We start from the raw sequence: 21942 nt of genomic DNA, 5'->3' as shown, positions 1-21942 counted from the left end.
CTGAGAGCAGCCTCCTTCAAATTATGGTTGCTAGGAGGTTGGATTCTAAGCTTGGCCTGGCTTCCTTTTTCTGCCAGCAGCTCTTCCAACTTCCTCTCTTTCCCCACTTCAGCATGCCCAGGTCCTACTGAATGCCCCAAAGTTACTGCAGGCAAGGGGCCTCTCTGCAGCTCCAGGCCCTCAACAAAGGGTTTTCCTAGGTCTCTCTAACCAGTGCTGATGGCACTTGGGTCATCTACCAGGTGTGCTTAGTTCGCTCAGCATGCTCAACCCCCGCAAAATAGGTGCACACTTCACCTTTGTTGAATGGATAAATGAATGAATGAACCATGAAGAACCCCTAACTTTGCTCCAGCGCTCTCCACCAAAACAGAAACTGGGGTTCCGCACAGCAGTGAATGTGTGTGTGGTGTCTGACTCTGCATTAACCTTCCACTATTCGCGTTAGGTCTAGGCCTGGAAGGCTGTAAGGACCTGGGCCACATGCGAATTATGCAAAGACAGCGCCTCTGCGCCGTGCTGGGTGCAGAGTGTGCAGGGTCCACGGTGTTCCAAAAGAGTGCGGGGTACGTGATAAAGAGTGCTGGGTGCGGTGCGGAGTAGAGGGGTGCAGAATAGAGTGCGAGGTGCTCGGTGTTCAGCGAAGAGTAGAGGATGCGGGTCGCAGAGTGCAGGACGTCCGCAGGCGCGAGGCAGCGGCCGGGTTCCCTCGAGGGACGCGGCGGGCCGAGCCCAATGCACGCGCGCCTGGGCGGGCTACAACGGGCCGCCGTCCCGCCTCTCGCCGGCGCTCCCGGCCTTTTCCCATCCGGCCCGCGACGCTCCGCCCGCCCCGTCCCACATGACACCGCCTCCGCCGCAAACTTTTTCCTCCCCATCCTGTCGCGGCGGGGAGGGAATGGAAGATGGCGGCCTAGGCGCAGAGTTTCCTGCCCGAGCAGCGGCGGTAGCGGCAGCGGCTCCAGGGGGCTGCGGCCCGCGCCACCATGACGCGCTGGGTCCCCACCAAGCGAGAGGAGAAGTACGGCGTGGGTGAGCAGCGCGCCGCCCCGCGCCCGCCCCGCGCGCAACTTCCCCGTCACGGCGCCCAGCCTGTTGCCGCGCGGTGCGGAGCCCGGCCCGCCCGGGGCTGGAGCCCGTGCAGGGAATCCGGGGACCCTCTGGGTTGGGAGGTCACCGCGCTCCTCATTCCCGCTCACTCTCTCTGTCCTCGTCCCGTGTGGTCCGGCGCGCGCGGGGCCTCTGGGGTCATTGTTTGCGTGCGTTTTGGCTTCTTCGGGAAACTTCTGTTTGGCATCCGGGACAACGGGTGGACACTTCATTGTGCTGTGCGGGGCTCTGAGAAGCCCCTCTTGTCCGCGTGGGGAGTGGCCGCTGCACCCGGGCTGGGTTGGTGCCGCTTTTCCCGCCTCGGAGTGTGGGGGCACCAGGGTGCTCTAGTGTTCCCAGGGCCTTGGAAACCGGCCTCGAGGGCGGGGACCTGGTTTTGCCTCTTTGTCGCTTCCCGAGGGGGTGGAGGGAGTCGAGTTGCAAGCTTACGTTTGACTCAGTACACACTCCAGGGAGCCCGGCTTTCCTCAGTGGCCGGTCAGTCCCGGGCCCTGCAGACTCTGTCTTCCCCGGTTCGTCCCCATCAAATATCAGGGTTCTCTAGGCCGCAGGGCTAGCCGGGATTCCAGATCTTATTATTTTGTTTTCAGACTCTTTTCCCCACGGAGCCGTTAGACACCCAGCCTCACCTGAGCTGATTCCCTGAATTGCAGACAAGCATTTCAGGAGCTTGCTGCCTTCCACCCCAAGGGCTGCCCTAGGGCACCTTCTCAGCTGCTGTCTGTTCCGGGCATGCCTTTAGCACCTTCTTGCAGGCCTAGATCAAGTCCCAGCCCGCTGACTGGAAGCTTCCTGGAGACTCCGATCTACAAGGCTGTGTCCTTCCTGTGAACTCCAGTTACTTGTTTCTGTAGTGTGTCAGGGATTGTGGCCGTGGACGCAGGGCTGGGAACGCCTAGGGCCATTACCTCCCGTCTAGGCCCACAGGCAGGTTAGGAGGGCTTCCCTGCTTTGGGAACGCGGGGGCTGAGCTCCGACTGCACTTGGCAGACCTTCCTGAGGCCTATGGCAGAGCTGGGTATTCTGAGGGTGGATGGGGTGTGCAAGGAGCTAACAAGCGTGCTGTGTAGCTCCTAATGGGCTCTTTATGGGGCATAGGCTGTTAGAGCTCCATCCATCTGCATCTAATTTAGGATGGGGATTCCACTTAGGACTTTGGGGTGTGGCGGCAATGAATTCTCTCCTGGGATTGCCCAGGACTATTCAGGGAACAGCTAGAAGAGGAAAAGGAGTGGGGAGAAACTGGCATAAGATGTTCTGGAAGCAGTGAGGAAGGAGGGATGCTGGCTCCTGCAGGGGAGTCACTCCATAGCGGAGAAAGTTGCTGATTGCCCTTCATCCTTGCTGCAGAAGTATAGCTAGTAATGGGAGCACTCTGGATTTGAACCCTGGCAGCAGTGGATTTACACTCAACCCTGTTCTGGCACAGCTGCCACCATGGCCTGTGATTATTGGGTAAGGGAGTCTACTACTTTGATTTCGTCTATTTTGTGAGACGGAGTTCCGCTATGGGACTTCTGTGTAGACCAAGCTGGCTCCATAAACACAGAGATGTACTTGTCTCTGCCTCCTGAGTGCTAGGTTTAAAGGCATGTGCCATCACACCTGGTGAGTCTGCCCCCCCCCCCCCACCTTTTAAAAGAAAAACTGGAAGACTGTTTCATTGGCATTTGAGTGAAAGAAGCAGGCAGACTGGAGATCTCAGCAGCTTTGGGGGTGGAGGGTGGTAGACAGGAAAGGTGGTGGTGGGGTGCTGGGAGGGGACTTGAACCCTTGTACCAACCACATAAACCCAGTTTGTAGTGCAGGGTGGTGCATACCTGTAAAGCTGGAACTTGGGAGGTGGAGGCAGGAGGATCAGAAGTTAAAGGTCACCCTCTCTATCATAGTGTTTGAGGTCGGCCTGAGGTACATGGTATCTTACCTCAAGAAGGAAAACAAAGTCACATTTTCTGAGGGAAAAGCCAGGAAAACTTGCAAATTTAGCAACGAAGTCTGTAGGTTCTTTTTTTGAGTGTAGGGACTTCAGTTGTGAGAGAGAGAGAGAGAGAGAGAGAGAGAGATCCATCCTTCCATGGGGGTGAGGGGTGGGCTGATACATTATGCTGTAGTATCCGATTCCCATAGTGACCTGGATGACATCAGGGAGCCTTCTGTAGTTCTATAGTGTGACTTTACCTGGAGAGGATGGGGGGAACATTCCTATAGAGGGTCAGGAGGGTCTCCCTCCAGAGGAGGAAGTAAACAGCCCAGGAGGCTGCGATCTTCCCTGTTAGGTCATACACCTTCCAGAAGTCGCTCTTGGATATGGCTTCTAACATCATGGCTTTTGCTAATACATTGATCTTTAAACTATTTTGGAAAGTTCTTAGAGGAGAAGAGTCTTAAGTGGTTCTCAGCCCTCCTAATGCTGTGACCCTTTAATACAGTTCCTTATCTTATGCTGACCCTAACCATAAAATTATTTTCATTGCTCTTCATGACTGTAATTTTGCTACGGTTATGATTCATAATTAAATATCTGAGATGTAGCATATCTGACCTTTGACCCCTGTGAAAGGGCCATTTGGCTCCCAAAGGGATTGCGACCCACAGGCTGACAACTGCTGGCCTAGGGGCGGTTTTTTTGGTAGCAAATTCTAGTAAAAATGTGGAAGACTGACCGTTGTAGGAGAGGGTGGAGCTGTGTCTTGTCTTCACCCGGATGATGTAAAACAGCCGAGCTGGGGTGTAACAAGGTGTCAGAAGGCACCTTGAGGATTAGGGTCTCCAGAATGTGTCAGAGTGGAGGGAAGTCATGGACCCACAGAAGCCTCCCGGCTCTCTGCAGTTCTGGCAGTTGGCACTCAGAGGATCTTAGTGGTTCCCAGGGCGGATGCTCACTGGGAAGGATGGAGTGCTTGTATGCATGGTGATTGGCTGTTTTTCCCTAAGGGAAAGTTACTAAAGATCCCCCTTACCAGCCTCAGCATTCTCTTTAGAAGCCTTAACAACAGGCCTGTGTTTCTCTCCTGAGGTTCTGGTGGGTGGACCCCGTCTTCTACTCAAGCCACTTGGCCCATGAATGAATCACGAGGGAGAAGGAAAGAAAATGATCAAAGGACATCTTTTTTGGAAACATGAATCACAGCTCATTGTTCAGAAGAGCCTGGGGACTCTTAGAGCATTGTTTGTAAATGAGACACTCCAGTTATTTATTTATTTATTTATTTATTTATTTATTTATTTATTTCGGAAACGTAGAGATGAGAGTAAATGACTGATGTGTGGCTCCTGCCAGGACAGGAAATGGGGGATTCCCATGATTCATTTCGTGGAGTTGTTGCTTGTGAAGGCTACCAGCTGGCTTTCTCTTAGGCTTGGTTTGGTGGGTCATGTTTAAGGGTCTGGCTTATTCATGCAGGTATAAGCCTTGCTTTAGCTTCATACCAAGAGCTGGGCCAGGTGATCTTTCCCATCACCTCAGATCGGGCAGGATCCTGTGTTCTGGAGTTAATATGTTTTGACGGCTCCTGTTTCTCAGGATCTCGCATGGGCTCGAGGCACACCTAGGGACAGTGTGTTCACAGTGGTGGAAGGCGGAGCCATAGAGGTGTGCACAGCCAGATCTCTCCACCTTGTGAACTGTGATATGCTAATACAGAAGAGAGATTTTGTAGGGGTGACTAAGCTCACGAAGTTTGGGATGGAGTCTCACGGTCTTGGCAGAGAGATTGGGAACAGAGACACGTAGAATGGGAAATAAACTTCCAAACCAGATAATGACTTGATGGGCAGCTGCTGGCCCCAAGATATAGGGGCTCACTTGCAGGGACAAGACTGAGGTCCCGGAGAGCTGAGGACTACCAGGCAGTGTGACCTCATAAAACTGGATGTTTCTGCAAACACCTCAAATGAGCTTGGACACAGATTCCTCCTGGAGTTTGCAGGTGGGAGCCTTGCTGACCAGTGCTTCTGTTTTGAGACCCAGGGCCTTTGGGCCTCTGGATGCAGAAGTGTGAAGCCATGCTCTTGGGTGAGTTTGAGGAGCTCTAATTGGGGTGGTTTGTAATGGCAGCAGTAGAAAACCAGAGCAGGTGGTGTGGGCAGCAGCTTGGGTCAGGAAGATAGTGAGCCCGACATACCTCACCCACCACTTTCAGGTAGAGATCCCTAGCTGGGCCAGGGCATTGACAAGGTGGATACCTTAAATTATTCTTGGCTCTCCCTCATAATGTGACCCTCAACCTCGATATTCCACATATGCAGAGTGGAGCTGAGCCTGCTTATTTCTGAGTCTTGCAAGGAACCATTGAGATCATGTGCTCAGAGCATGGGAGTGGCATGCGCCAACTGCTCAATGCAAGCAACTATTGTTTTATTTTTAAGAAAACATTATTCTGTTTATTTATATGTGAGTGTTTGTGTATGTATTTGTACGTGTGTTTGCATGCACAGGTCATGGCGATGATGTGGATATCACAGGACAGCTTGCAGGACTTGAATTTCTCTTCCCATTGTGTGGGTTCCAGCAATCAGACTCAGGTCATCTTACTTAGTGCCTTTACCCCAACAACTAACTACCTGCTGGTCCCCGCTTTTATTCATTATTTAATAAGGTTACAGCTTTTAGAAATGGAATCAAGAAAAAACGGGTGTAGTAGTGTGTGCCTTTAGTCCTAGCACTTGGGAGGCCGTAATGAGTCTTTCTTTCTCCTGCCAGCTCCCAAATAATAACACGGAGGCTTTTTATTAATTATGAGTCATTGGCCTATAACTTAGTTCCTAACTAGCTTTTTATATCATAAATGAGCCCATTAATGTTAATCCACATTCTGCCATGTGACTCGTGGCTGTTACCTCTCCTCCTGCACATCTTGCTTGCTCTGCTTCCTTGCCTTTCTTCCCAGAGTCCTTTCTGTCCGCGGAAGGCCCACCTAAACTCTTCTTGCCTAGCTATTGGCCATTTAGCTCTTTATTAAACCAATCACAGTGCTATATCTTCACACGATGTACAAATACCACATAACGGGAGGCAGAAGCAAGCAAATCTCTGTGAGTTTGAGGCCAGCCTGGTCTACATAGGGAGTTTCTGGACAGCCAGAGCTACATAGTGAGATCCTGTCTTGAAAAAAGCTAACAAGCAGAGAAAGAGAGAGAGAGAGAGAGAGAGAGAGAGAGAAACAAGGGACTTCCGATTTATACACAATGCACATGGTTCTTGGGAAAATGAGTCCCTTCAAAAGGAACTCATTTGTTTTAACTGGGGTTGTGTGTTTTTTCTCTGTAGCTTTGGAGCCTGTCCTGGAACTTGCTCTGTGGACCAGGCTGACCTTGAATTCCCAGAGGTCCTCCTGCTTCTGCCTCCCAAGTGCTGGGATTAAAGTTGTACGGTCACCACCACCAGGCAGTTTGTTTTGATTTTAAGACACAATTTTATCAGATTCCTTAGGCTGGCCTCAGGCAATTATGTAGCCCAGGCAAGTGATTCCTTAAAATCCTGTTTGTTCAGTGTGAAACATGAGCGTGTTCGTGTAGACGTGTGGTCTTTGCTTCAAATGCTTGAATAGCCAAAGACCCCTGGGAGGACAGACGAGGTTGGGGGCATGGAGCTCGCTTTCATTATATAGAGGGGCAAGCAGGCTGCTGCTTTGAGGTAAAATATTAGGTTTGATCCTAAGTAAGTAGAAATGTACATGGTTTCCTTCACTAGAGTTGCAGAAAAACGGAATCAGAGCACAGATAGTGTTTCTCCAACTGGATTTTACCTTGAAACACAAATGTTTTAAATGTGTTGTTAGACCTCATTCTGGAATATTACCTGTCTGACCAGGATTGTGTAAGGCGTGGGAACCAGTCTCAGTCTGCTTCTGGGTCACTGTTCACCTCTGTGGCTGCAGGCAGTGAAGGCAGGTAATGTAGTCGGCTGAGTCCTCTGTGGATATGGGGGAACCCACCAGGTCTTTTCAGTAGGACTTGAGCTCTACCTTCTTCCCCCCCTCCTTCTCTTTCTCTCTCTCTCTCTCTCTCTCTCTCTCTCTCTCTTTCTTTCTTTCTTCTTCTTGGTGTGTGTGTGTGTGTGTGTGTGTGTGTGTGTGTATAGGTGTAGGCCAGAGGTCATTGTTGGGTGCCTTTCTCTATTACACTCTCCACTTTGTGTTTTGAGGCTATCTTCTTTCCGTGGTCGAACTCACAAGGCACTACTGAGTCACAGGGGAACAAAAGGACCAGGAAAGAGACTGTCTTGGGGGCAAATAAATGACTTCAGCTTGGTGATCATTTTGAAGCCATACTGGCTCTGCACCCAAGTGACTGCAGCCAGGAGGGAATCTGGGTACACTCAGGTGCTTTCTGCTTTCAACAGGCAGTTGGTTCTTCCCAGACAGACAAGGCAGCTTGTTAAATTTTCTAGCGGGTGCCTATGGTGCCTCACATGTGGTGGATGATATTAAAAAAAAGTCTCAGTTTCGGTGGCACAGAGAGCCTTGTTGTGACTTTATTTATGTATTTGTTAGTTGCCTTTTGAGACAAGGCTTTAGTCGGTAGTGTACTGGCCCGGACCTCACTATGCAGCCTAGACCGACCACAGATTCATTACATAGCCAAAGATGGCCTTGAACTCCTGGTCCTCAGACCCCCCCCCCCCTCCGCTCCTGAGTGCTGGCTTACAGCTGTGAGTTGTTTTTTGTTTGTTTGTTTCATCAACTGTAGCCTTGCCAACTTCTGTCTCTCACGAGAGTGCGAGATGCTTCAGGATGAGCTTTAGAACGCATTTCTGAGATGGGGTGAGTGGCCATAGTTCATACGGGTTCTCAGGGGACCGTGAGAGTGCAGGGTACAGGCACAGCTTGAAGGTGTCACTCAGCTTCTACCAGGTGCTGTTTAAAGCTGTGATTTGCCATTACCTTGGGAGTGCGGCTCACAATTCACGTGCCACCTGGAGTGATTTGTTTAACCGGGTCTGAAACAGTAGATAAGCTTGCAGAGAAATGCAGGAGCCACGATTTCCTTTCTGAATCTGGCTGCTCGCTGCCCTCACAGACAGCTCTGCTGTTTTGCTGGCTCTTTGCTTTTTTGAGACAGGATCTCACTGTGTAACGCTGTCTGGCCTGGAACTCAGTTAATAGACCAGGCTGACCTTAGACTCACAGGGATCCTCCTGCCTCTGGCCTGAAAGACAGTCCTTCTGGCTGGCTTCGTACAGTTAAAGTTTGTTTTATGTTGGTGTCCCTGACACAGGTGGCTCACAGCTGTCTTCCCTGCGTGCACAGGTGGGTGGAGAGAAGTGCACCTTGGAGTTGGTAGTCTTTTCCACCCGCTCCTGTTGACACTTACTTTCTATTAATCAGGAAGCACACTGGAACAGGCCCTTTAGCATCACCGACTATGAGCACACGTTGTACGTCTTCTTTTTATTTCTGAAACTCAATGGCAAAAAATTGTATGGGTCCCCCAGAGATGGGCAGAGAGGATTCTGGTTTCTGTGGTTTTCAAGATGCTCCCCATGGTGCTGGTCTAGGGCACCAACTCTGCTGAGTACCTGTTCTGTATTGACCCAGCAGCTTCTGAGCGTGCCCTGGGGGCAACACACCTTGTAACACCTTGTAAGCTGTCTGTGGCTGTGGGCTTCTTTTAGCCTCAGAGGGTAGTGCTGGGAAATCTGTGGAGGAGAACTACCTGTGTTGGTTTTTGTTTTATTACTTCCTGGAACCAGTATTTTGAAGTATTATTGCTGTTTGTGATGGAATGTGCACCAGGAAAGGCGGTGAGAACCCCGTGACAGTGTGAGATGGGCAGGCTGTGAGGTGGGACACAGAGCAGTGTTGGGAGGCCATGTTGAGGACTGCGTGGTCAGCCCTTGCAGCCTCAGCACCTCACCGAGAGACAGGGCAACAGCAGCACCTGTGCCCCTTCCCGCAGGCCTGGAACTTTCAGGAGGGAGGATACACGGCCTCCCCCATCATGTTAACGCATTAGAAAACCCATGCCATTTCTGGCAGTTGTTCTAAGTCTGAAAAGGATGTTGTGGGCTTACTTTCCCCAGTGTTTGAGTTTCACTTTACTGACCGCGGATTTCTGGTCACCGTTTGCTGTTCTGAGAGGTGAATGTTCTGGATAGTTCACTCGGGCTGATGGGCCTGGGCGTGGAGAACTCCGCTGGTCGAAGGAAAATAGTACTTTCAGTAGCTGCTTCCTCCTCTCCCTCCTCCTCTCCCGCCTCCCCTCTTTACTCCCTTTCTTCTCTCTCTCCCTCCTCCTCATACCACTCCCCATCTTCCTTCCCTTTTCTCCCTTTCCCTTCTCCTCCCCTCCTAACCTTCTTCTCTTCTTTCTTCCCTCTCCTATATTCTTCTCTCCCTCTTCCTCATACTCCTCCCCTTCTTCCTTTCCTCTTCCCACTCTTCCCTTCTCCCCTCCCCCACTCCTCCCTGTCTTTTCCTGTTTTTTCTTCTCTCCCCTTCCTCTCCTTTTCCTTTTCCTTCTCCTCCCTACCCCTCTGTGCTTTCCTTCTTCCTGACTCCCTTTCTCCCTGACTTCTCCTCTTTTTTCTTTTCCCTTCTTCCTTCCTGTCTTCCTTCCCCCCCTTCCCTCTCTTTCTGTGTGTGTCTCAGTTCTGTTTGGCACTGGTGATTCAGAGCAGCCCTCCATGGGCCCCATCCTATCACAGTCCCCGATTTGAACCTGCCAAGGCCAGTGTTCTGTCAGATTGGGTTGTTGTAAAGTGGACAGACAGGTACTAACTGGTAGGTGGCTCCCATACATGCCAGACCCCACCCTGCACAGTTCTGGGTGACACCCAGGAATCTTGTTGAGCATGTAGATACAGTGGCATTGGATGTGGATGAGTCTGCTGTAGGGACCCTGCTCTCTACCCAGGTTGGGGTTCCACCATTGAATAAATTCTTGTTGGTTTCTGGAGCTTTGGGGTTTCCGGGTGACTGATAATCAACTGGATGTTACCTATTTTCATGGCAATGCCAACAGTTTTTCCTCTTAGAGTTCCTGGCTCTCCAGATTTCACACTGTGGGTGGCTGATGAACCTTGAAATGCCACAGAATGCTCCTTGTGGCTTTCTTGGCTTCTCCCTTATCGCCTCTGCTGGGTTCCCGATGGGGTTTGGGGTTACAGTCCCACATCCTGCTGTCCTTCCTTGGCTTGGCTCATTTGTGCCAGATTCTGCTCCCAGCCTTGCAGGCTTGTCCTGTCGTCTCCTGACTCTTCCCCTTGCCCTGAGCCAGCCTGTGGGGACAGGTACAAGGGAAGACTGAAGACCCATTTAGAATGATTCTGAATCTCCAGACCTTATCTTCCCTGAGTGGAGGAAGGAACAAGGAGGGGGATGGGAGCCAACAGATGTGTCTCCCTGGAATCTTGGAGTTGGGAGGATTCTGTCTTCATTTCCTTTACCAGAATTTCCTCAGGCAGAGTCTGGAGAAGGACCTCTGTGGCTGGGGCAAAGTCTTCCATCTGGAGAGACTCAGCTCTTCCTGGTCTACCCACACAGGCTACATACTGGGAGATGGAACGAAGAAGAAATTTCTGCTGGCAGACCCTACAGCTTGGGCTCCCATACTGCATGTCTCAGAGTGTTCCCCAGGTTGTTCCCCTTGTGCTGAGTGATTGACAGAAGTTACTACCCCAGAGAAACATTCTGTGTTCACGGAGCTCATACCGAGCAGATTCTCAGCTTGGGCTGTACTGACTTCCTGGGCTGGGTCGGTTTTGTCACAGGAGCTATCCTGGGCCTTGCAGGATACTCTGCAGTGTTTACTTAGGAATCCATAGCTCTTTCCAGCTCTTGGTGGGAAGCTCCCCCAAACATCTCAGACCTTGCCAAGTGTTTCCTTGGTGCAAGATGGCCAAACTCACAGGAGCCCCGACTTGTTCGCTGCTGCTCTGACTGGCAGGAAAGTGTGTTCTGTGACCCATACACCTTGTTCTATGTCCTGGTCGTTTCTTCTGCCGCTGTGGTCAACACCAAGACCAAAAGCAGCTTGTGGGAGGAAAGGGTTGGTTTCATCTTATGCTCCCAAGGTCACCAGTGAGGGTGGTCAGGGCAGGACCCTGGAGGCAGGGACTGAAGCAGAGACCATGGAAGAGTGCAGCCTTCTGGCTTGATCATCTTTCTTTCTAGCTCAGACCCACCTGTCCACAGTGGGCTGAGCCCTCCTACATCAGATCAGCTATCAAGAGAATGTCCCACAGATATGACCACATTCTGTGTATGCTGTCACAACCCCTGTGAGTTCATATGTGCGCTACACTCCTCTACTGTGTCTAGAAGACAATGTCTCATCCACAGCCACTGGCTCTTCCACCCCTCCCTTCCCCCCAAACTGATCCCTAAGCGTTAGTGGGAGGTGTGTGTGTATATGTGCACATGCACATACGCTCACATTACATGCACATGTGTGTAGGTGTCCCCGGAAGGCCAAGGGCATGGAATTTCCCTGGAGCTGAAGTCTTAGGCAATTGTGAGCTATCTGATATGGGTGCTGGGAACTGATAGGGGTCCTCTGCAAGAACAGTATGTGCTTTTAATTGCTGACCCATCTGTTTAGCTCCTAAATTTTTTTTTCTTAAATTACATTTATTTTCACGCATGTCTTATGTGTATGTGTGCCACTCCGTTACGTGGTAAAGTTGTTCAGAGGACAACTTCTGGTAAGAGATTTGATTCTTTCCTTTTCCCATGTGGGTGCTGGGGAACAAACTCATGTCACAGTTTTGGTGACATCCCCTTTACCACCTGTCCTCGGAGTTTTCTGGATGTCAGGCCACTGATGCTATGTGGATCAACTGGGGACCAACCAGCCAGACCAGCCTTTCATGTAAGAAGTATCTCCAAGCCAGTAACTGGAGACCTGTTGGGCATATAGGAACCCAGACACTTCGTTCAGAGTTTTTTTTGCTTTTTGAGACAGGATCTCACTCTGCAACTCTGGCTGATCTGGAACTTACTCTGTAGACCAGGGCTGGCCTTGAACTCACAGCAGCAATCTGTTTGCTTCTAACTCAGTGTGTGCTGGGATTAAAGGCGTACACTAAACACCGGGGAACCCTCAGAGTTTTATTTGTCGAAATAAAAGCATTTTCCAAGCCTCTTTTTTTTTTATTTTTCTAAAATAATAACTTATTTTCTTTAGCATAATTGACTTTACCAGGGGCAAATAATGATTTAGCAGGAAGGAGATGTGATTATTTTTCTTCTAAATTGCCTCACTTCTATTAACTTAGCATGATTTATTTCAAGCCCTTCCTGTCTTGTGTGTTTGGCCATCCCTCTCTCGAAGGTGTGAGTGCATGCAGGGTTGCTCAACCCTCATTCCAGGCCACTGAAAACCTTGGGTAGTTCTTGGCGGAGGGAGGGGTACTGCTTTGAGGATAGTCTGGTGAGGTTACAGGGATGGAGGACCTGGGGTCAGAGCAGTTTCTGGGACTACGTCTCACAGGAAGGAGGAAACTTGGCCTGTGAGCCTCAAGCTGTCTTCTGGTGTTTCTACTCACAGGCTCAGTGGTCACTTCCGGACTCTGGGGGCTTCATGTCCTATGGTACAATACACCACTGCATATTCACAGCCTCCCTTGCTGTCTGGACATGCTCTTTGTCTCCGCCTGTCTTGATTTTTCCGGGCTGAGCCCTGCCCTCCCACCCAGCGTGGTGAGCGTGGCCTCTCCTATGTTACTCTCTGTAGTACTATATACAGTGCACTTCTACTCCAGGCCCCGTGTTCCCGCGTGGGATATGGTCAATGCATATAGGTGAAGGGACAGAGTTCATCTCACCATCCCTGAGGCTGGAGTCGTGTGTGTGTGTGTTTGTGTGTGTGTGTGTGTGTGTGTGTTTGTGTTTCTGCTTTCAGGCTGGTGTGGAGGCCCACTGAGTGACCTAGCGGATGCCTGGGACAGTCATCAAAGCTGCCTCCCCTCACTTGTGCCCTCGGCTGAATGAGTGAGGATATAGGTGGGTGGGGTGAGCAGTTTTTATAGCTCAGGAATTCTCTAGGTAAACTGGGGCCATCACTTGCATTTTTTTTGCGATTTTTTTTTGGGGGGGGCTTAGAATTTCTCCTGCTGTCGCTCGGTACAGGCTCCTTTTCAGGTCTCTTTTGAAGATAAAAGAGTCCTCCATCCGACGTTGGCTCAGGGAGGAGATAGAAGGAAGGTGACTGTATGAAAGGGGTGGCAGTTGAGTCCCGGCTCCAGCTCCACCCAGTGAGGCTGAAGCTCGTCTGGGGTCTCAGAGGATCCATCAGTGAAGGTTCTGCCTCTAGCTTTTTTTTTAAATTTTTTTTTTTTTAGCTTTTTTTTTTCTGCCCCCAAATGCGATGAAAAGACAGGTATCAAAGGAGAGAATCGATGTCAAAGTGCTTTGTAAGCGCAGAACATTAAACAGCTACAAGGAACACTTAGCAGTGTCTGTTCAAATGGCGATGGGCCGCTTTTCCTGTCCAGTTCAGCCGCTGCGGGCGTGAGACTGCAGACCAAGGGACACGATCCGATCCGGGGCACTTGGGGTCACTAATTCAGTCCCTGACAAATGATACTGCAGGAAAATGTGATAGCTATAAAAACAGTTTGTCAGTTATTCAGAAAACCACACATAGAAGTAGGAACTAGTAATGCCCCCTCCCGCCCCCACGTGTTCCCCATAGAAATAACTACAGCTTAAAAGGTGCCCGCAGACGTTGACAGTGGCACCGTTCACAGTACTCGCAAGTGGGCATGAACAGCCTCAGTGTCCACCTTCGGTGAGGGGATAGTGGAGTGAGATGTTACTGAATCTTAAAAAGGAATGCTATTCACGGGGCAGTGTGGATGAGCTTGGCAAAACCCATTTTAAGGGACCATAGCTAGTCACAGAGAGGCGTGTTTTACAGGACCCTGCTGAGAGGAGTTATCCACCACAGGGGAATCCATAGACAGGGCAGTTGAGTGGTAGCCTGGGGCTAGAGGAAGGGGATTGATTGCTTAACAGCCCTTTCCTCTTTCAGGGCTGACAGTATTTTAGCGTAGATGGAAGTGACAGGGGGCTCACAATATTGTGAATTTCTGATGTAAATGTTACCCCAGTTAGACACTTTTACCTCAGAAGTGAAAAGATGAAGGCTAGTCTTAGCTTCTGGGCCCTATTTGGTCTGTGGGCCTTGGATTGTTCACACCTGGCTTAGAGTCTTAGGATGTTTGTGTGTGTGTGTGTGTGTGCGCGCGTGCGTGCGCGCGCACGCACATGTAGAGGTTGATGCCAGTGTCTTCCTTGATCACTCTCCACTATATTTTTTGAGTCTCTCACAGAACTGAGAGCTCACTGACTGGCTAGGCAGGCTGACCAGCAAGGCCCTTGGGTCTGCCTGTCTCTTTCCATCCCCTAGCACCGGTTACAGATGCCCAACACCACATCTGACTTTTTCTTTCTATTGATGGTGGGAATCTCAACTCAGGCCCTCATGCCTGTGTGGCAGTCACATGACCCACTCAGTCACCTCCCTGGTACTCAGAATCTTTTAATTTTAGAATCAGTACCATTATTTTTAATGCTATTTTGTGCTGGTTGTTAAAAGAATGTAGACAATATGGAAAGTGTAAAGACCTTCAAAACAGCAAAACTCTGTATTTTCCACTTAGCTGTAAGCAGCATTCTGAGTTGCCTATGTGGCGCTGGTAGGCAGCAGGCCTTGGGTCTGTGGAAGGCATGAGGGTCAGTGCCTGTCTTGGTTTCCTTGCTGTGATGAAAGGACCCTGACAAGAGCGGCTTATGAAAGAAAGGGTTATTCAGCTCACAGTTCCAGGTTCCAATCCATCATGGTGGGGGAACCGAGGTAGCAGGAGCTCAGAGCTGCTGCTTGCGGCACATCCGTGATCAGAAAGCATAGCAGCTCAGAGATGAGTGCTGCTGCCGCCCAGACTCCACCTAGGGAATGCTGCCACCCACAGTGGGCAGCTCTTCCCATACCCGTCAAGGCAGTCAGTCAAGCGAATCCCTCACGGAGGCCTGTTTCCCAGGTGATTCTAGAGTTTGTCTACTGACAACACAACATGGAGCCTCTGTTGGAGGCCTCCCCAAGAGTTGTCTTTCTTCTTCCCTGTGAGGACTTAGCAGAGAGGACATCTGTGAGGTAAAGGCAGGCCTTCACCACATGTCAACCATGCTGATGTTTTCAACCCGGGCTTCCGGCTTCCAGAGGCTGGGATGTCAAGGTGGGATTCACATGGAATGAGCCTTCAGAGTGAGAAATCACAGTCCCTGTAATTGAAGGATTGTGTGAATGTGTTTCCTCAGGGCAGAGGTTGAGTGATCGTGGCACACAGGGCACAGTATCAGGGCGGCTTTGCCATTTGCTTTCAGATCTGCCTGTCTGCATTTCTTGCTTTTACCAGTTCACAAAATTTCTACCAGGAGACTGGGGAGACTCAGTAGAGTGTTGGTGGTAAGTACAAGAGGGTGTGAGTTCAAATCCTAAGCATCTACATAAAGGTTGGCCAGTGCCATGTATGCCTGCAACTGTAGCATTGAGGTAGGGGTAGGGTAGAGACCGGCGGATCTCTGGAGCCTGGCTGTTCAGTGAGAAACCCTTCCTCAAATTAAATAGAAAAGAGTGGAGAGCAATACAGACAGATAGATACCTGATGATTTTCCCTGGCCTTCATGTGTACACATCCCTGCTTATACACCCACATGCATATGTATAACATATGCGCATGTGCACGCAGACACACACACACACACACACATGAATTGTTTGGACTCCTTGGTAGGTCCCAGGCCTACTTCTCCTTGCTGTTTCCTGACCCCCAGGACATTTTGTGTACAATTCTAAACTCATTTGCAGAATTGCTTCTCTCCCCTCTTACCTGATGGTTATTTACCTGTGATCAACTGAAGTCTGAAAATGGTAAATGGAAAAGTCCAGATATGAATGATTCATGTTTTAAATAATTGAGTACTGTCTATTACTGTAATTGTTCTGTTTCTACTTAGCTGTTGCTGCTTTCTTCCTGGGCTGGCTTTGTATTTTTTTTTTTTTTTTTTGGTTTTTCGAGACAGGGTTTCTCTGTGGTTTTGGAGCCTGTCCTGGAACTAGCTCTTGTAGACCAGGCTGGTCTCAAACTCACAGAGATCCGCCTGCCTCTGCCTCCCGAGTGCTGGGATTAAAGGCGTGCGGCACCACAGCCCGGCCTGGGCTGGCTTTGTAATTGAACTTGATCGTGCCTGTGTGTGTGTGTGTGTGTGTGTGTGTGTGTGTGTGTGTGTGTATGTGTGTGTGTATAAACATGGTATATATGTAGCTTGGTACTCTCGCCTTCTTGCATTTACTGGGTCATAGCACACATGCCTCTTGGTGAGTGGGGACTGCTGTGCACATGTGTGTAGAAGGGTGGGTGCCCCTGCACAGGGAGCCACAGACCAGGGTGTGCCTGGCACCCAAATGGAGCCACACTGTTACAGACTTTTTTTCCCAACATTTGAGAACTTGAGAGTGTCTGCTGTTCTTAAGTTATTATGTTTTATTTATTTTATGTGTGTATGAAGATACATATGCATGCCACATTATGCATGTGGAGGTCAGAGGGCAACTTGTATGTAAGCGTTCTCTCCACCCTATGGGTTCTGGGGGTCAAACTCTGGTCACCAGACTTGGCAGGAGTTGCCCTACCTACCAACCTATCTTGAAAGCTCTGACCTCTTTCCCTGAGAGGAAGTAGGGGAGGGGAGGTGTGAGGAAATACCTAGAGTGTCCAGACACGTGACTGTTGACTGTGAGGTAAAATTTTCCCATCTGTGTGATTCTGAGTGAGGTGAAGGTCCTCTGCCTGTAGAAAGTGAAGGAGAAACCCAGGAATGATGGGTGGCCATGGACAGATGGCTGACCATGCCTGAGCACTGACTCCATCATAGGAGGCCATCCAGGCATCAGCAGAGAGCCCATGACTGGGATAATGTGCTCTGGTGATTTTTAACTAATATTTTATTTTATTTTTGTGTGTGTATGTGTAAGTATGTTGTGTGTGCACAGTCGTATGCACACAGATACCAGAGGAGAATGTCAGGTATCCTGCTTTATCACTCTCCACTTTATTCCCATGAGACAGGGTCTCTCACTGAACCTGGAGTAAAGCTGGCAGCCAGCAAGCCCAGTGATGCTCCCGTGTCTGCTACATATAGCCCTGGGGTTACAGGCACATATGACTGTGCCTGGCATTTTACATGGGTAGGTGCTGAGGTTTCGAACTCAGGGCCTCGTTATTGCATAGCAAATGCACTGTTTACTGAACTTCACCCAGCCCTTGCTCAGGTGAGCGTGTAAGGGCTGTGAAGGACTCCTGCAAGCCAGGGCCTTGCCCGTGCTGATTGGGAGTCTGACATGTGTGAGGCCAGTGTGGGTGGCATCTCAAGTGACCATGGGTGTAGGATCTTGTGTAAAACTGGAATAGGAGGAGGGGAATGTCCTTGGTGTGGCGAGTTGTAGGTTGGCTAAGTGTGACTGCCGGGGTCAGGGGAGGGAGGGTGACCCTGAAACAGTTTAGAGAGATCCAGAAGTGGAAGCCTCAGTGGCACTTGTTTCAGTGTGAAGCCTTGGCTGTCTTGACTTGTCTGTGAGCAGAAGGGTGTCAGCAGAGATGGACAGCGCCGGCTTCCTGCCCCTGAAGGGGACGGACAGGGGTACAGCACACATTCAACTCTGCTCGTCACCTGGTAACCACCTGCACATGGGATGCCGCCACCCCCGAGTAAAGAAGCCTGAGAGTAACCCCCCCCTTCCCCCCCCCCCTCCCCGGGACAGAGCCACCTCAGTTTTCTTCTGTTTGAAAAAACAAACAAGCAAGCCAACAACAACAACACCAGCACCAAAACCCACCCCAGCAGCCCAGGAATACTAGAGAGCTGTTAAGTGGACTCATCAGATTTTCATCCAATTACTTTATGTTTGTTCTCATCCTAAAACGACTTCCATGCTCCTGTCTGAATTGAGATTTCTAGGAAAAGTAGACAAAAGGAAATCGATTGAACTTTAAAAGCCGTTTTCTCATCTCCATTTGCATTTATTTGCATACCAACTGGAGGGAAACATAGCCACTTAACGCCCCGGTCCCCTGGCTATATCATGTCTTAAATATTTTCTGATGGAAGGCAGTGCCTGTTCCAGGTGAAATTGTAACCCTCAACTCCTTCAAAGTGGTTGAGGTTCTAATTGAGTGTCCCAGAATCTGACCTGACTTGCCGGAGGATTGTTATTGTGAGCTAGGATGAGGTCTTGATAGAATAAGTTGGGCTTTTCAGCCCGTGGCACTGTGTCCTAGTGTGAGGGACAAGACGGCCACCCGTGAACATGGAGGAAAGTAGAGTTTTGCTGTCCAAGCCCAGAAAGGATGAGGAAGGTCTGTGGAGCACCGGAAAACACCAGGAGCTGGGAGGCTCAACAGAAGGGCCTCTTGTCAAGGCTCGGAGCACAGCCCTGCTGACCCCTGCTCCAAAGCCGTGTGAGGAAACATTTCTGTTATAAGTGTCCAAGTTTGTGATACTTGCTTATGGAGCTGCAGAAAACTGGCATAGAGGTGCAGCCAGGACACAGGAAAAATTGGCCATTTAGGAGGGAGTCAGGGAAGCCATTTAGCCACCACAGGAGACAGTAGGCCACGACCTCGTGGTGATGCACAGGTTAATGGAGATGGATTAGTTTAGGATGTAAGGGCTAGCTAGAAATACGCTTAAGCTATTGGCCAAACAGTGTTTTAATTAATACAGTTTTGTGTGATTATTTCGGGTCTGAGCAGCCGGGAATGAATGGGCAGCCTCTGCCTACAATTGTGTCTTAGGATGCAGGCTCCCAGCTACTGGTCTCGTGCCATCCTTGTCTGCTGGCCTTCTGTCATGCTCCCTGCCATGATGTCCATGGACTCTAATCTTTTGCAGCTGTCACTCTCAATGAAGGGCTTTCTTTTCTTCCTTGGTCATGGTGTTTCGTCACAGCAATAGAAAGGTAGCTAAGACACCCACCCAGAGAAGACATTCATCAAATGTAGGGTAAAGCCAGAATCAGAGTAAGGATGCGGACCTCCAGAGACTTCAGGGAGTTCGAGGAGGGATGGTGACTGATGGGACCTAGTTCCTTGGGACCAAGCTCTGGGCTTTTGTTTGATTGATTGCTGTGTTTGGGACTGGTGGTGGGCTCTGCTCCCTGGGTCACATGCAGCTGGATTTGCAATCTTGCCCTAGTTTTCCTGGCCTCATCTCTTCTCCCTCTTCTCTCCTCCACTCCCTCTCCTTCCCCCCTTCTTCTCTCCCCTGATTTCCTGTCTCCATCTGATTGATGAATAAACAGGCGCAGAGGAGTTCCACTCAGATTGTCTTAGTTCACTTGACCATCATCTTGACATAGCCAAGGTTTACCTAAGGAGGGAGTCTTTACTGAGGGATTACCAAGATTAGATTGGCTTGTGGGCATGTCTTAGGGTTTCTGTTGCTGATACAAAACACCATGACCAAAAAAAAACGACTTGGGGAGGAAAGGGTTTGTTAGGCTTCCCTTCAGCATTGTTGCTCATCACTGAGGGAAGTCAGGACAGGAACTAAACAAGCAGGATCCCAGAGGCAGAAGGTGATGCAGAGGCCATAAAAGGGTGCTGCTTACTAGCTTGCTTCCCAGGATTTGCTCAGTCCAGGGATGGCCCCACCCACCATGTCCTGGGCCCTCTCACCTTGATCACTAAATGAGAAAATGCCTTACAGCTGGATCTCATCAAGGCATTTCCTCAACTGAGGCCTCTTCCTCTGACGGCTGTAGCTTCTCTCTCTCTCTCTCTCTCTCTCTCTCTCTCTCTCTCTCTCTCTCTCTCTCGTTTGCTTGCATGCATGCACACAACCAGCCAGTACCCTGGTGCTGGGGAGGCAGAAATGGGTGGCTATCTAGCTCACTGGCTAGCCTGCCTGTCTTACCTGCTGAGCCTCAGGTTAGTGAGGAACCCAGTTTCAAAGCAAAGGTGGATGGCAGCTGAGAAACAACATGAAAGTCTGTCCTCTGACCGCCACATGCATGTGTACACACACGCATACACACAGGCACACACACGTGCGCGCGAGACATTCACCAGATGCAGAATCAAACCCAAACCAGAGGAAGGGCCTACAGTCTTCAGAGACGAGGGGGCTGGAGGAGAAGGCGTGCTGATGGAACCCATTTTCCCAGGGTCATGCCCCGGGCTTCAGTATGATTGATTGCTGTGTTCGAGGCTGGTGGTGGGCTCTGCTCCCAGGAGCCTTATGCAGCTGGACGTGCAACCTCGCTCAGCACTATTATGTCTCCAGATCCCAGTTTACCAGGACTAAGGAGGACTGCTTCTTGCTTTCCATTCATAAGCGTCTTTTTTGCTCAGTTGCTGTGTAGCCAGTGTTGCCCTTAGCCTGAGGGTCAATCTCTTGAGTCTAGATGAGTATGGTGGGTGAGTATTTAATCAGGGCTGGGGGCTGGTCTTTAGTCTCTGCAGGCATTCATGTGTACTGTGTGAGGACTGTTGGGGGCTGCGGACCCCTGGCCCCTTGACTTTCTTTGCCTGCTTCAGACCCTTTGTCTGCTGGAGTGAACAGAGTAAACAACTTGTTTTCCTGTGTCTTGAGGACCCTCGTGAGTTCCTGATGGCAGGGGAGTGGTTCCTGGTGGGTTTTACAGCTGAAAATCCCAGGAGCTTGGGCGTGGCTATCAGTTAAGGATCCCTATATAAGCTTCCCTGGAGCACAATAAAGTTAGCATTCTTGTTTCAAGGATGACCCGTGTCCTGTCTCTGACTGTATGTGCATGTGTTTAAATCTCCAGCCCCTTTCCTGGCTTGCTAACCGTCCCCTAGTGCAGGCGCTACAAGGACAACTTCCTGGTCCAGAGGGATTGTGGGAAATATGTTCAGACATAAGACGGTTCTCATTTGGTAGCATGTACCACTTTCCTGCCATAGATCGCTCAGATGCAGGCACTAATCTCTGGAAGCTGATTTGCATTGGCATCGACTCTGCATCCTATTGCCAGGCCCCATTATGGACTATGTGGTCACTGGAATGACCTGGTACCCTGAGGGCTCCGAGACTGTGTGCAGGTGGGCTGATGAGTCCTGGCAGTACTGTGATGCTTGTATTATAATTTCTGATATTTACTGCACCCACCATCTGTGGACTGTAGACCAGATAGCCATTGCTACCCTGTGGTGCTGTCATGAAGATTAAATGCCAACACAGGAGACATTAAGATTTATTGGACTTTCCCTGCTATGGTCTAGAAGAAAATGGATCTTGCAGGCTGACAGTGACAAGGTTAAGCATGCAAGGTATTGTTCTTGGACGAAGAAGGGGCCTGAGGCTCCTATAAGAGAAGGGCACAGCTTCCCCACAAGGTGCCTGGTGCCCTTGGGAGGATGATGAAGACATGAGGAAAGCAGAGGTGGGTAATGACAGCGGGAGACCATGGTGGGGCTGCGCAGACTTAGACTTTGTATGCTGGAGGAGTGAACAAATGGGTGACAGGCAGGGCAAAGGGCAGTAGGCCAGGCAGACAGCTTGGAAGGGGCTCAGTGGCCCAGCTCTAAGTTTTGAGTCATTTGCAGTTTCAAAATAAATGCATTGACATTTTGCCCAATGTCCAACTAGCCAGTATGACATTTACTGCTTTTAGGTGCCGTGTGGCTGTTGACCTTGTCTAGTGTCAAAGCAGCTTTGATACCCAAGTAAACCCCTAATGTCTGTGTGTGGAGGTGAATTTTCCTTGTTTGTTTTTCTACCTTATTCACTGAGGCAGGGACTATTAATCATACCCAGAGCTCACAGATAATGATCAGTTTCTCTAGTCAGCTCCCTTTGGGGATCCTCT

At 50.0% G+C, this 21942-nt stretch overlaps 1 protein-coding gene across 2 annotated transcripts in view; it reads left to right on the top strand.

Moving 5' to 3' along the window:
• Positions 1-894: 894 nt before the first annotated feature.
• Dock1 (dedicator of cytokinesis 1) overlaps positions 895-21942 on the top strand; it is a 485241-nt gene continuing 464193 nt past the window's right edge. For both annotated transcript variants that reach the window (XM_041666110.1, XM_041666109.1), the window contains exon 1: positions 895-1032. In XM_041666110.1, coding sequence (XP_041522044.1) covers positions 987-1032 — 46 coding nt within the window. In that variant the 5' untranslated portion in view covers positions 895-986. The remainder of the gene's footprint in view (positions 1033-21942) is intronic.

This window comes from Microtus oregoni, unplaced genomic scaffold, assembly GCF_018167655.1.
Source record: "Microtus oregoni isolate MIOR12 unplaced genomic scaffold, Mior012 000016F_ref0000370, whole genome shotgun sequence".
Lineage (NCBI taxonomy): Eukaryota > Metazoa > Chordata > Mammalia > Rodentia > Cricetidae > Microtus > Microtus oregoni.
Note: the sequence above shows the minus strand (reverse complement) of the source record. Positions and strands in the feature narration are given on the sequence as shown.